General features: G+C 35.3%; 1 protein-coding gene across 8 annotated transcripts in view; it reads left to right on the forward strand.

Moving 5' to 3' along the window:
- nav1a (neuron navigator 1a) overlaps positions 1 to 13,158 on the forward strand; it is a 210,735-nt gene that overhangs the window by 97,070 nt on the left and 100,507 nt on the right. For all 8 annotated transcript variants that reach the window (XM_067371856.1, XM_067371858.1, XM_067371857.1 and 5 more), the window contains 2 exons: positions 588 to 690; positions 10,014 to 10,370. In XM_067371856.1, coding sequence (XP_067227957.1) covers positions 588 to 690; positions 10,014 to 10,370 — 460 coding nt within the window. The remainder of the gene's footprint in view (positions 1 to 587; positions 691 to 10,013; positions 10,371 to 13,158) is intronic.

Consider the following 13,158-nt stretch of genomic DNA (forward strand, 5'->3'; position numbering starts at 1 on the left):
TTAGACGAAATACAGCACTTTTACTGTCAGCAGTTTTAAAACAGTCCTCCTCAACATGTGTCGAGTTAAGACGTATGATGCATTTCCCCTCAGTTTTACAGCTTCAATGTCAAATAAATCTGTATAAGCACATTTGCCTAAATAAAGAAAGCAATTAAATTGAAAGGAGACCTTTTATATAAATACTAATGTCCTGTTTAAGTGAGCTTGCTAGTACAGTAGCTCAAAGTGCTTTTGGCATCTTGGCAGACTGGAAATGTAATGTTTAATTCATTCGAGTACTGCCTGAAAAGCTGCCCGCTTGCTGAATCGTCATATTCCACTGCTCTGTTGCTCTGCACTCTTACAGTGTGAGAGAAAGCCGTTTGTGTGTTGTTCCTGAAAACTGAGATACTGTACGTGTGAGTGGATCGGGAGAACATGACTCGATATCATGCATAGATCTACTCTAATGTTTCTGTTGGCCGTTCTCCACGAAGCAGTAAATCTTAATGCACATGGGTGTGTTTGTGTATGCATGGCCACATCACTGCTAAATGCCTGCATTAACCGGCCGCTCATCCTCTCCTCCCTGCTCTTTTCTGCAGATCCTGAGTCCCAGAGGAAACGCACCGTTCAGAATGTCCTCGACCTCCGGCAGAACCTGGAAGATACCATGTCCAGCTTACGGGGGTCGCAGCTCAGCCACAGGTACAGGAGCTCACACTTCTAGTCCAGCTCTGCTTTAATTGGTGATGGACTGTTTGTTTGTTTTTTGTTTAAATTAATTTTATTTATTTTTTATTTTGTTTTGTTGTTTAGTGTTTTGTTGTGTTTTGTTTCATTTCGTTTTGTGTTCTGTTTTACTGTGGGGTTTTTTTGTGTTTTGGTGGGTTTTTTTTAATTTATTTTCTTTTTTATTTTTGGTTAATTGTGTGCTAGCAAATCACACAAATCGGGTTTTAAAACTAAAATAAGAGTTGCAAAAATGACGCGCATGCACGCACACACACACACACACACAAAGACAACATGGTACAATAACTATTATTGTAATAGTTATAATCTTATCGGTATTGTCCAGAGTTTTGTGTTTTTTTTTGTTTGGTTTTTTTAAATTATTTTGTATTTGTGTTTTATTGGTTTGTGCAGTGTTTTATTGTGTTGTGTATTTTGTGTTATGTTATGTTTTGTGTTTTGGTGTGTTTTTTTTTTTCATTTATTTTATTTTTTGGTTAATAGTATGCTAGGAAATCACACAAATCAGGATTTAAAACTAAAATAAGAGTTGCTAAAATGTTAAAAATAAGACAATAGTATAATAACTATTAGTGTAACAAGTTTATAGGCCAGAAATGTGTTTTGTTTTGATTAATTCTTTTGTTTTGCTTTTTGTTTAATTTGTTTTGTTTAGTTTTTTTTTTTTTTTTTTTTTTTTGATTGTGTGTGTTTTATTGTTTTGTTTTTTTTTTGCTAAGAAATCACACAAATCAGGTAACTAAAATAAGTTACCCAAAATGTCAATAAAAAAAAAAAAAAAAAAATAGTATAATAACTATTATTGTAATAATTATAAGCTTATCGGTATTGGCCAGAATTTATTTATTTATTTATTTATTTATTTATTTATTTATTTATTTATTTATTTATTTATTTATTTAGTGTGTGGTGTTTTATTGTGTTTTGGTGTATTTTCTCATTTTATTATTTTCTTTTTTTTTTCTTTTTGGTTAATTGTATATTAGGAAATCACACAAATCAAGTTTCAAAACTAAAATAAGAGTTGCTAAAATGTAAAAAATACGACAAAATATTATAATAACTATTATTGTAATAATTATAAGCTTATCGGTATTGGCCAGAATTTATTTATTTATTTATTTATTTATTTATTTATTTATTTATTTATTTATTTATTTATTTATTTATTTATTTATTTATTTATTTATTTATTTATTTATTTATTTATTTATTTAGTGTGTGGTGTTTTATTGTGTTTTGGTGTATTTTCTCATTTTATTATTTTCTTTTTTTTTTCTTTTTGGTTAATTGTATATTAGGAAATCACACAAATCAAGTTTCAAAACTAAAATAAGAGTTGCTAAAATGTAAAAAATACGACAAAATATTATAATAACTATTATTGTAATAATTATAAGCTTATCGGTATTGGCCAGAATTTATTTATTTATTTATTTATTTATTTATTTATTTATTTATTTATTTATTTATTTATTTATTTATTTATTTATTTATTTATTTATTTATTTATTTATTTATTTATTTATTTAGTGTGTGGTGTTTTATTGTTTTTTGGTGTATTTTCTCATTTATTATTTTCTTTTTTTTTCTTTTTTTTGTTAATTGTATGCTAGGAAATCACACAAATCAAGTTTCAAAACTACAATAAGAGTTACTAAAATGTAAAAAAAAATAGACACAATAATATATCTATTATTGTAACAATTGTAAGGTTATAGGTATTGGCCAGAAGTTTGTTTATTTATTTATGTATTATATATTTACTTATTAGTATTTATTGTGTGGTGTGTGTGTGTGTGTGTGTGTGTGTGTGTGTGTGTGTGTGTGTGTGTGTGTGTGTGTGTGTGTGTGTGTGTGTGTGTGTGTGTGTGTGTGTGTGTGTGTGTGTGTGTGTGTGTGTGTGTGTGTGTGTGTTTTATTATTTTGTTTTGTGTTTTATTGTTTTGTTCTTTTTCCCTCCATTTATTGTTTTACTTTTCTTATTTTATTTATTTATTTATTTTTTTTTGCTAGGAAATAACACAAATCAGGTTTTAAAAATAAAATAGGGGTTGCCAAATTGTCAAAAATTAGACAAAGTAGTATAATAACTATTACTGCAATAATTATACGTTTTTTGCTATTCGCCAGAATTTTATTTTAATGTCAGTGTATTCCAAAAAAAAAAAAAAATCAAATGTCATCCCTTAATGTCATATACAAATGTCATTCAGAGTAATTTTACATGTGTCCAAGTCCAAACATCACCAAAGGCAGTCAGCAGTCGTGAAACCGAGCAGCAGATGTTTCTCTGTCCTTCTCACATCAGCACCTCCCCCTGTTGTTTCCTGTTTCCAAGGTCCACAAACACACATACAAAAACCACAGCAAAAAAGACGGATTAGCCTCTCATCAGAAAGCCCCAATTGCTAGACCGCACACAGTATGTTGTGTTAGTGTATTGATATCAGAGCTACTGGCAATGTCTCTGCTAGAGTGTGGTCTAAAGAAGCAATAAGGACTCCTTCAACCAGAGGAAGTCTGATGCAATGCTCAAGGAAGCTGTTAAGGGTGCGTTATTCTAAACCAACAGGCCTGGAGAGAGTTCAGCCCTGCAAACTAAACACAACATATATTGTGTAACAGCTGTCAGACTTAGTGGTGGACACAGGTGATCTGACGCATTGAGCCGTAGTGCTCATACGGGCGATGTGAATTCAGCCTCCAGTTAAACAGATGAACTATAAGCGTAGTGTATCTCAGCACTCTATCTTTCACTTAGTCTGAGTGTGTCTGAGTGATTTTAATGCTGCCTCCTATAAAATTACTCTGCCTCAGCAGCCGTAAAGTCATTCTATTAAAACCTTAACATAATTAGGCTGATTTAATGCACATAAACACTAATGCCCCTGTAGAGAAAAAGTCGGTAATGTGCTGAGCCCAAACTCTATAATAGACTAGCTTCTGTTTTGTGTGGCCTTACAGTGCTTTATGATGCATAACAATGGCTACTTTCTTGATTTGTCATATTTTCTCTTCCTCTGATTGAAGTGTTCTCAGAAGAGCGCGTTGAAGGATAAAAGGAACGATAATCACTGTCATTTAGCAGTCATTATTATTCAGCACAAACAGATGCGGCTGGCATTTTCAAAGGACAATTCACATTCACGTCAATGCACTGAAACGCATTGTCTTCTTTTCTGAGGACATTTTCCTCAGCCCTTTGCTCTTTGTAGAAAATGTCTGCAGAAATCTGTGATAACCGCAAATGTGCAGTGCATCATGGGTATTAATGGAATGCTTTGAGTTCAATACAAGTGAGATGCTGTGTCGCTTGCATTCCTGTAGACCAGTGGTTCCTAAACATTTTAGATTTAACATCCTTCTGTGGACCCCCTCTCTTCCACCTTTTCCATGAAGGGACTATATTTTCCCACCTTAAATTGATTTTCCAGTGCATTTTCTTTTTACATTTATAAATTTTAACTAAAAAATGTTCAATAGAGAAATATGTATTGATGGTAAAAACAAAGTGACGCTTTTAAATATTAAACTAAAACCACCAGTAGGTGGCGCAAGTCACTGTCTTAGTGAGTGAGTCATTGAGTCATTCATTCATTAATTCAGAAACTAAGCAAGTGGCTGTATTTTTGGTCCTTTTTCCACTTAGTATTAAGATGCATTATGTTCGATGGGATCACAAGTAGACGAAGGAGACACATTCCCTTTTACACCTGGTGTTTTAATCTGTCTCTTGTGTCGACTTTTAACCACTTCGGTCCTGATTTCTTTGAGGGGAGGGTCTATGGGTGGGTAAATGTATGGTTTTTTTTTTGGTTTTTTGTTTTTTTTTCTGATCTTTCGATTTAATGGATGAAATAATTTTGTGCATCTTACATATACGTTTACATCATGCATCCAGAGACAACAGAAAAAAAAAAAAACATACAGAGAGCTTTCGTTTCAGCTCTGCCCGACGCAAGACCAGCTTAAAGGGATAGTTCACCCAAAAATGAAAATTTGATGTTTATCTGCTTACCCCCAGTGCATCCAAGATGTAGGTGACTTTTTTTCTTCAGTTGAACGCAAATTATGATTTTTAACTGCAACCGCTGCCGTATGTCAGTCAAATAATAGCAGTAGATGGGAACTTCAACTATAACAGTAAATAAAATTTGCTTAGACAAAATTAAAACCTGCGGCTCGTGACGACACATTAATGTCCTAAGACACGAAACGATCGGTTTGTGCGAGAAACCGAACATTATTTATATCATTTTTACCTCTAATACACCACTATGTCCAACTTCGTTCAGCTTCCTGTTAGTGAGGTCAAAAAACGCGCTCTGGTGACGGAAGTGATCTATCGCCCATATACTTCAATGAGCGCGAGACATCACTTCCGTTGTCAGAGCGTGATCAGATCTCGCTAACCGGAAGTTGAACGAAGTTGGACATAGTGGTGTATTAGAGGTAAAAAATTATATAAATACTGTTCGGTTTCTCGCACAAACCGATCGTTTCGTGTCTTAGGACATCAATGTGCCGTCACGACCCGCAGGGTTTAATTTGGATTTGTCTATGGAAGTTTTTTCGACTCTTATTGTTCAAGTTCCCAATCACTGCTATTATTTGACTGACAGACGGCAGCAGTTGCAGTTAAAAATCATAATTTGCGTTCGACTGAAGAAATAAAGTCCTCTACATCTTGGATGCCCTGGGGGTAAGCAGATAAACATAAAAATTTCATTTTTGGGTGAACTATCCCTTTAACGCTTAGTGTGTGTTTGAAATCAGGAATGGTGAGAGAACATTGTGCTTGGTACATTTTTCATCTTCGAACTAAACTTGGGTCTTCGGCTGACAAAGTTTAAATCCCGTCTGGCTAGAGCTCTTCCTAAAATGTGTACTCATTAGGTCAATCTCAAAATGAAGCTCGATAGTGAACAAGCTCAAAATGTTTTACACCCTGTATATACCTGTATTTAGCCTTGTCCGCTCGATCCAATCAACCAAAATACATCTTAATACCAGGTATAAACAGGGCCTATGAATGGGTCATTGAATCATTGACTCAGTTTGTTCAAATGATTTGATAATCATGTGGATATTTGAAAAAAAATTACATTCTTGCAATCTATAAAAAACAAAAACTTACACAGTGTATATGTTTGTGTATCGAAGAGAGTGTTAAATCAATCTTTATGCACAGTCTGTGTATATTTGTTCTTCATGCTAGTAAGTGTTAAATCCCACTTTTACAAAGATACATTGTCGAGAACAGCAGTGCAGTCAAACCATTTACATAATGTCCAATGTAATCTACCAAAAGCAGTGCAAATTAGCTTTGGGTCACAAAAAAGCAGAGCTGATGCTAATCAGGTGCGGATTGACACAGGCGCAACTTGTTACATGAAATCTGACAAACACGTACACACACAAGCTAACATGGCTTGGCAATTGATAACGTCTTCCTCTGGCATTCCAAAGAAATCTGTAGTGTCTCCTCCTAGCAACAACAATTGCAGCCATGTAGCAAGATGGGTTAAGACCTGCTTTTATTTTTTTTGGCCTTTAAATAATGGCGCAAATACCAGTAAATTGATGAGTGCAAACATTAGTAAATTGCGTTACTAATTAGTAAATTAGTAAATCGTAACAGTAGTTTTTTTAACGCAAACAGAGGTTTGCGCTGGCGCAAGTTGTTAGTAAATCTGGCCCAAGGTAATTTGATTGGATGTCATGTATTTGACCTTTTACGGCATTTTGCCTGTCAGAAATACATGCATGGTTTTAATGTTATTTAATGGGGGGGGGGAATTAAATGCCCCCCCCCCCCCCCACACACACACACACACACCTGTGGTTCTCAAACTGAAGTACGTGAGCTGTAGATCAAACGGTTGCTTTTTTGTAGCATGAACAGGCACTACCTACGTATATGTCATGTTTCATGTGTTTGATTCCCAGGGAATGCATACTCTATTAAAAATGTATATATTAAGTGCATAAAAAAGCATAAATGTAGGCTACATGCCAATTATGACTATATAATTAAGCATATATAGCTGCCACAGAGTGCTCGTGACTATTGGTATTCTCACACAGACTTAATTTCCCATAGTTCATTGCCTGGGTTCATCGGCCATGATTATTTTCAGGTGTTTGTCATTTGCATTGTTAGGTTTGTCCATTTAATGTCTCGATTTCCGATTATTGTTCATTGATTCTCTGTTTTTCTGGGTTATGTCTGCACCGCTTAGCCATTGTTCTCTGGATTCCCATATCTTGTTTTTTTTTTTTTTTTTATGTTCTGCCTGGTATTACTGCCAGATTACTCTATTTGCCCTGAATTCAACGATTTAGACTGACTGTTTACGACCCTTGCCTGTTTTTTGGACCGTTATTGTGGTGTTTTGGTGCAAATCATAACAATAGCATTCTCAAAGGTAGTTAACATATAGGTAGTGGTCCACTGATATATCGCAAAAGCCGATATACATTTTTAATTATCAGCATTGACGATACATGTTTCTGCTTGTTCGAGAGGTATGCAAAGTTGGACTTTTATTTTGTTTTGAAAGTGCTGAGAATGTTAGTGGCTGAGTGCTGATGCACTGGAACTCCTGTTCTCCGACTTCATTAGTTTACTGTCTTTGTTTAACAGTTCTGTCTTATAAATTATTTAATAGAAATGTTAAACAAAGACATTAAACTATGATAACAAATATTTTTAGTAATAGAAAGGCAAACACTATAATGCTATCACATATACTGTCGGCATTCAGATAATACACATTTATATTATTTAAACAAGTCTTTGAATATATAATACATATTTAATTCCACAAACTTTAGTGAATCCAACTGTTATAAATAAAGTATTTGTAGCCTGCTTAATAACGTGTGTTAGTCTGGCCATGAAAAATTCACCCAAATGAATTATGCTGCATAACTAAAAGTTTGATAGTGATCCCATCGAGAAAAGACATGTTTCCAGCTCGAATAACCCACATTTTTGTACTACAGAATTAGTTGAAATGATGTCCAATGGTAATTGACAGAGTGCCTCAGATTGAACTTATTTGAACCAGAAACATTCCATTAAATTTGAGAGAACTTTATCCCATTGGTTTTTATACTTTGAAAGTTGAGCTCAAGGACAGCGGGAAATAATCTCCATCCATCCGCTGGGCTTAAAAGTATTAAAACCAAACCTGGACACCTGGAAACTAAATAAGAGCATTAAAATCATTGCAGGACAGACACACAACTCAGGAGGATATGAGTTTATCCAGATGAGGGCTTTAGTGAGGACGGGGATGGGTGGGTCTTGAATCAGCAGAAGGTCAGCCAATTCCTCTAGCTGCCCAAACTGTGACCTACTATTTAAAAATCAGAAAAAAAGGCACCCAAGGGGTCAGTGTGTGCGCGATTGACTTCCTTGAGCGGCGTGTAAACCAGGCATTGAGGAAATTAGACATCCTCATACATGTTTTACCTTCAAATTCTCCTGTGTCCCCATGGATGATAGATCACTTACTAGAGACTACATAAACACACATCCACAAAATGTGTAAGACTGAGATGAGTCTTGTGATGTGCTGATGAAATGAGTGTGCGTGATAAGCTGACAGTTACAGCTGGTATGACGAATGAGTTTGCCTGAACTCTCTGAAATGTCTCTGTGGAATTAAAGAGGTTTTCTCACATTAATTCCAGGCTGAAACCTGTCTAGCCAGAGTCCAAAATTAGCTTTTTGCACACCTGCCAGTGGTGGATGAACTGAGAAAACGAGTCACGTCAGATACTTTTAGTGCTTTTGTATGTCACTTGCATCATTTATAACGACAAGGATTGGAGTTTTATAAAATTATGATTTAAGTTACAAGTTTGACAATAAACATTTAGTCAGACATGCTAGTCAGAAATAGTAATTCCAATACGAACAACATTTAACCATTGATTTTGCTTAAGAAAAACTGTCTTTTTCAAACTCTTCAAAGGTGTAGTCACATTTACCATTGTTTTCATGGACGAAAGCCAGTCATTTCAAAGGGAATCCATGCTATTGGGAATTTTGTGAGAGCAAATCCCACTCAAATTTTACAGAAAACGGATTGGTTTGAAAGTGAAAGCTGTGTGAGCTGTGCTTCCTTCATCGATACACTATTGACAATAGGCAATGGACCTTTTTTGCCCAAAAAATTCGCGAAATTTTGGTAATATGATGGCACCTACACTGCAAACCCTAATGCTCAAAATTCTTAATTGGTTTGAGTAGGACAAACTTAAACTGAAAAAATTAGTTCAGTTAAATTAACTGCTTTGAATATTTTGGAACTTTCTTTTTCTTTTGAGTTCAGAGCACTGACATATTTCAAGTAAACTGAACTGTTTTGAGTTGTATGAACTCATTTCTTTTAATTTAGACTAACTTAAGTTTAACTGAAACTTGGCTGGGATTTCCCAGCATGCTTTGCCCATGGCACTCAAAGGGAGAGTAAATACTAAAATTAAGTGTTATGTAATGTTTTTTTTTTTTCTTGCACAAGATTAATGGTAAGGGAGATTTAGTAGCGATTAATGTTTGTTATGCTAATTTAGAAGAGTTTGTTAATTTGGGTTTTTGGAGAGTTACCATTATGGTGACAAGTGGCGTATGCTGTGTGGTTTGAGAGCAGGTACGTTACATGTTTTAAGTTGCTGTACTCATTCAGTAAGTGCTATACCATGCTATTGTTAACATGTTAACAAATTAGCAAGTTGGCATTTTTTTGTATTTTCTTACGGTTTACAGTGAAGTAAATAACTCATTTGATTTGCAAGAACTCAAAATAAAAAAGTTAACTAAATACTTTGTTGATTTTTATCAAAATGTATGAGTTAGCTAACTCAGTACTTCAAGTTAGGAGCAATTAACATGCATGAGTACTACAAACTCAAAACTTGATAGTTCTGCTTACTTAAAATTGGGAGCATCATAACTCAAAAAATTTGATGTAACTGATTACCTCAATTTTTTTGAGTTAGCCCAACTTATTCGAGTTTACAGTGTAGTATCAATCATCACTCCAACAAAGGGATATCATAGTTAACTAAAACTAAAACCATGAAAACTACAACAACAACTACAACTACAGAGCCCCAATCATGTCATGCAAGAAAAAAAGTAGGCTAAATCGTGCACAAGATTTACTAATTTGTTCCCTTGATATAATAAAACACTGGTCCAACATTGTGCATATATTCAGAAAATAAAATTATCAACCTTGTTTGTTGTTGTGTTTCAGCTGTATTGAGAGCAGCATGTGCTACGACAGTGATGAGACTAATGCCCGCAGTTTGTCCAACCGCTCCTCCCCTCTCTCCTGGCGCCAAGGCCAGTCCAGCCCTCGCCTGCAAGCTGGTGACGCCCCCTCCTCCGGGGTCACCACCCACTCCCTGCCCATCCGAGCGTCGACGCAGATCAGCCACCTGCAGCGCATCCAACTCATTGAGGGCCTGGATGCCGCAGACGATGACATGACTGACCTCAAGTCTGGTTACCTCAGCGACGGCAACCTGACGGGCAAGAGCCAACCAGAAGATGACGATGATGATGACGTTGATGTAGACGTCGATGATGATGATGATGACCTAGCCAATGGGTGAGTGTTTATCAATTTTTTACTGTTTGCTGATATTACAGAAATATATTTAGTGTGACCTCCTGGACTACTTCTCATCAGATTTTGAAAGTTTTCTTGGCCTTCCAGTCCTTTTAAGATCCATTTAAGTCTAAGAGAGTATTTTCTATATATATATATATATATATATATATATATATATATATATATATATATATATATATATATATATATATATATATATATATATATATATATATATATATATATATATATATATATATATAGAGAGAGAGAGAAAGAGAATATTTATTTAGATTATATAAATATAATAGTTATTTAGATTATATATTACTGTAAAATACCATTTAAAAGTTTGGGGTCACTATGAGGTTTTTCTTTTTTTTTTTTTTAATATTTGAATACTTTTATTCAACAAAAATAAATTAAACTGATCAAAAATGACAATGTTTATAATGTTACAAAATATTTCTATTTTCTACTGAAGACTGGAGTAATGATGCTGAAAATTCAGTTTTGATCACAGGAATAAATTACATTTTAAAATATTAAAATAGAAAACATTTATTTTTAAATTGTAATAATATTTACACAATACACTGTAACAATGTTAGTTTTTACTGTATTTTTGTTCAAATAATTGCAGCCTTTTTAAGTATAAGAGACTTCATTCAACAATCAAAAATCTTACGAACCCCAAACCTTTGAAAGTAGTGTTTTTTTTTTTTTTTTAATGATTTTCTATCTATCGATCAATCGATAGATAGATTGATAGGTGGATGGATAGATAGATGGATAGATAGATGGATAGATAGATGGATAGATAGATGGATTGATAGATGGATTGATAGATGGATTGATAGATGGATTGATAGATGGTTTTAATAGTATTTAGTAACTGAGGTCTTTTAAGCAATGATTAAGGGCTATCAATCTGCTACGAGTCAAATGTTGAATGATTTCGTTGGCTGATTTATTGTCAGCCTGAGGCCCCCCACAAAGCAATCATGTCACAGTCAGATGAGGGTCTCTTTTGGAGCCATATGTGCCATCTTCAGGTCCCCATCAGAGCTGTCTGTGTCCCCCGAGGGCCCCTTGGAGAGCCGGCTCTCATTTTCAGTGTCACGACACCTGATGTTGCTGAACTCAGCCGTCTTTCTGCCAGCTGCAGCTGTGTGTAGGAGACTGCTCATTGTTGGAGATGTAGTGTTGAATGTGTGTATGTGTGTTTATGTGTGAACACAAAGTGAGGAAATTACAGAGGAAATGAGATGTGTTTGCTTAAGCTGTCAGCCAAGCTTTGATGTTGCCCTCTCTTAACCTGCGCTGTTGGTTTAGTCTGACCGGGAATCGCCATCAACTGCCACTGAGCCACTGTGAAGTGGGAAAGTTCATGATCCAGCATAAACATCTGAAAGTACTTCACCTTGAGTTTGACACCACTTCAGATCGAATGAGTATTCTGCTTCAGTTGATCACAATCTAAAATAACACTCATAATCTTGCTTGGATGAAGACAATGAGCATTCATGTGTTTTTCCAGATCTTGATGTTATTGCTTAAAGGGGACCTATTATGCAGTTTCTACAAGTTGTAATATAAGTATCTGGTGTCCCTAAAATGTGTCTGTAAAGTTTCTGCTCAAAATATACCACACATCTTATTTATTATAGCTTGTCAAATTTGCCTCTCATTGGGTGTGAGCAAAAACACGCTGTTTTTGTGTGTGTCCCTTTAAATGCAAATGAGCTGCTGCGCCCGGCCCACTTTCCAGAAGAGGGCGGAGCTTTAACAGCTTGTGATTCAGTTGATCAACAACAACAAAGCTGGAAAATCTCACACAGCCAAAATGACGATTGTCAATAATGGTGTTCAAACCGGAGTCGGACACTGATGGAGAGACTCAGGAAGAAGTTACAACTTTTAGAATGAAACTGGAAATATCTGAACGGTTAGTGGATACATTTTATGTAGTTGCTGTGGAGTTGATTCTCATCGACTAGCATGTGCCGTAATGTTAATCTTTTGTGCAAATCCAGTGTTGAACTGACCCTCGTTTGTGAAGCAGTCCAGCGTAAAATGACGGCATGGCAACAACACTCTATTACAACAACTCTTCCTCTTCTGTACTTCCATGGGGATCTAAAAAGCTAGACAAAAATCCTGATGCTGGTTTGGACAACATATAGAGATAATGTCCCACTTGGTTCCGAAATGTTGTTACATTCAATCCCATGAAGAAAATGTCTTGTTTCTTGTCCTAGCCAAGCTGAATTGAGATTTTCTTCCCTAAATAACGTTTATGTGGCAGTATTTTTGTGCATTTTCCCTCACTGTCTTCAGTTCTGTCAGTGCCAGATGTTCGACGGACAGTCTGATCTACTCTAGTGATTTATATTTGTGTTTGTCTGGTTAACTAGTTTTCGATGACCAGCTGATTTGTATTAATTTGTGCTCCGCTGTCCCTCTGGGAGGCATGCTGAGATCTGTCCTGAGTTGCCAAGGTGACTGAGTGCAGAGACGGGTCATGAATGTCATCAGCTCATTACAGCTGAACACCAGATCAACACTTACTGTACCAACATGCAAAGTTATATTATGCCATTTTAATAGATCTTTAAAATGTGTGTATTTACATTTGATTAAGGATAGAAGTGATTTATTAGACATAAACAGCCTGTTCTAATGCTTACTTTGAGATATGTAAATCATATGCAGCGTCTCAGAATAAAACCCCCTTACATTTGAATGTACATGTTCAGAAAGCAGTGCAGCACATGTAGAGCTT

This window comes from Chanodichthys erythropterus, chromosome 20, assembly GCF_024489055.1.
Source record: "Chanodichthys erythropterus isolate Z2021 chromosome 20, ASM2448905v1, whole genome shotgun sequence".
Lineage (NCBI taxonomy): Eukaryota > Metazoa > Chordata > Actinopteri > Cypriniformes > Xenocyprididae > Chanodichthys > Chanodichthys erythropterus.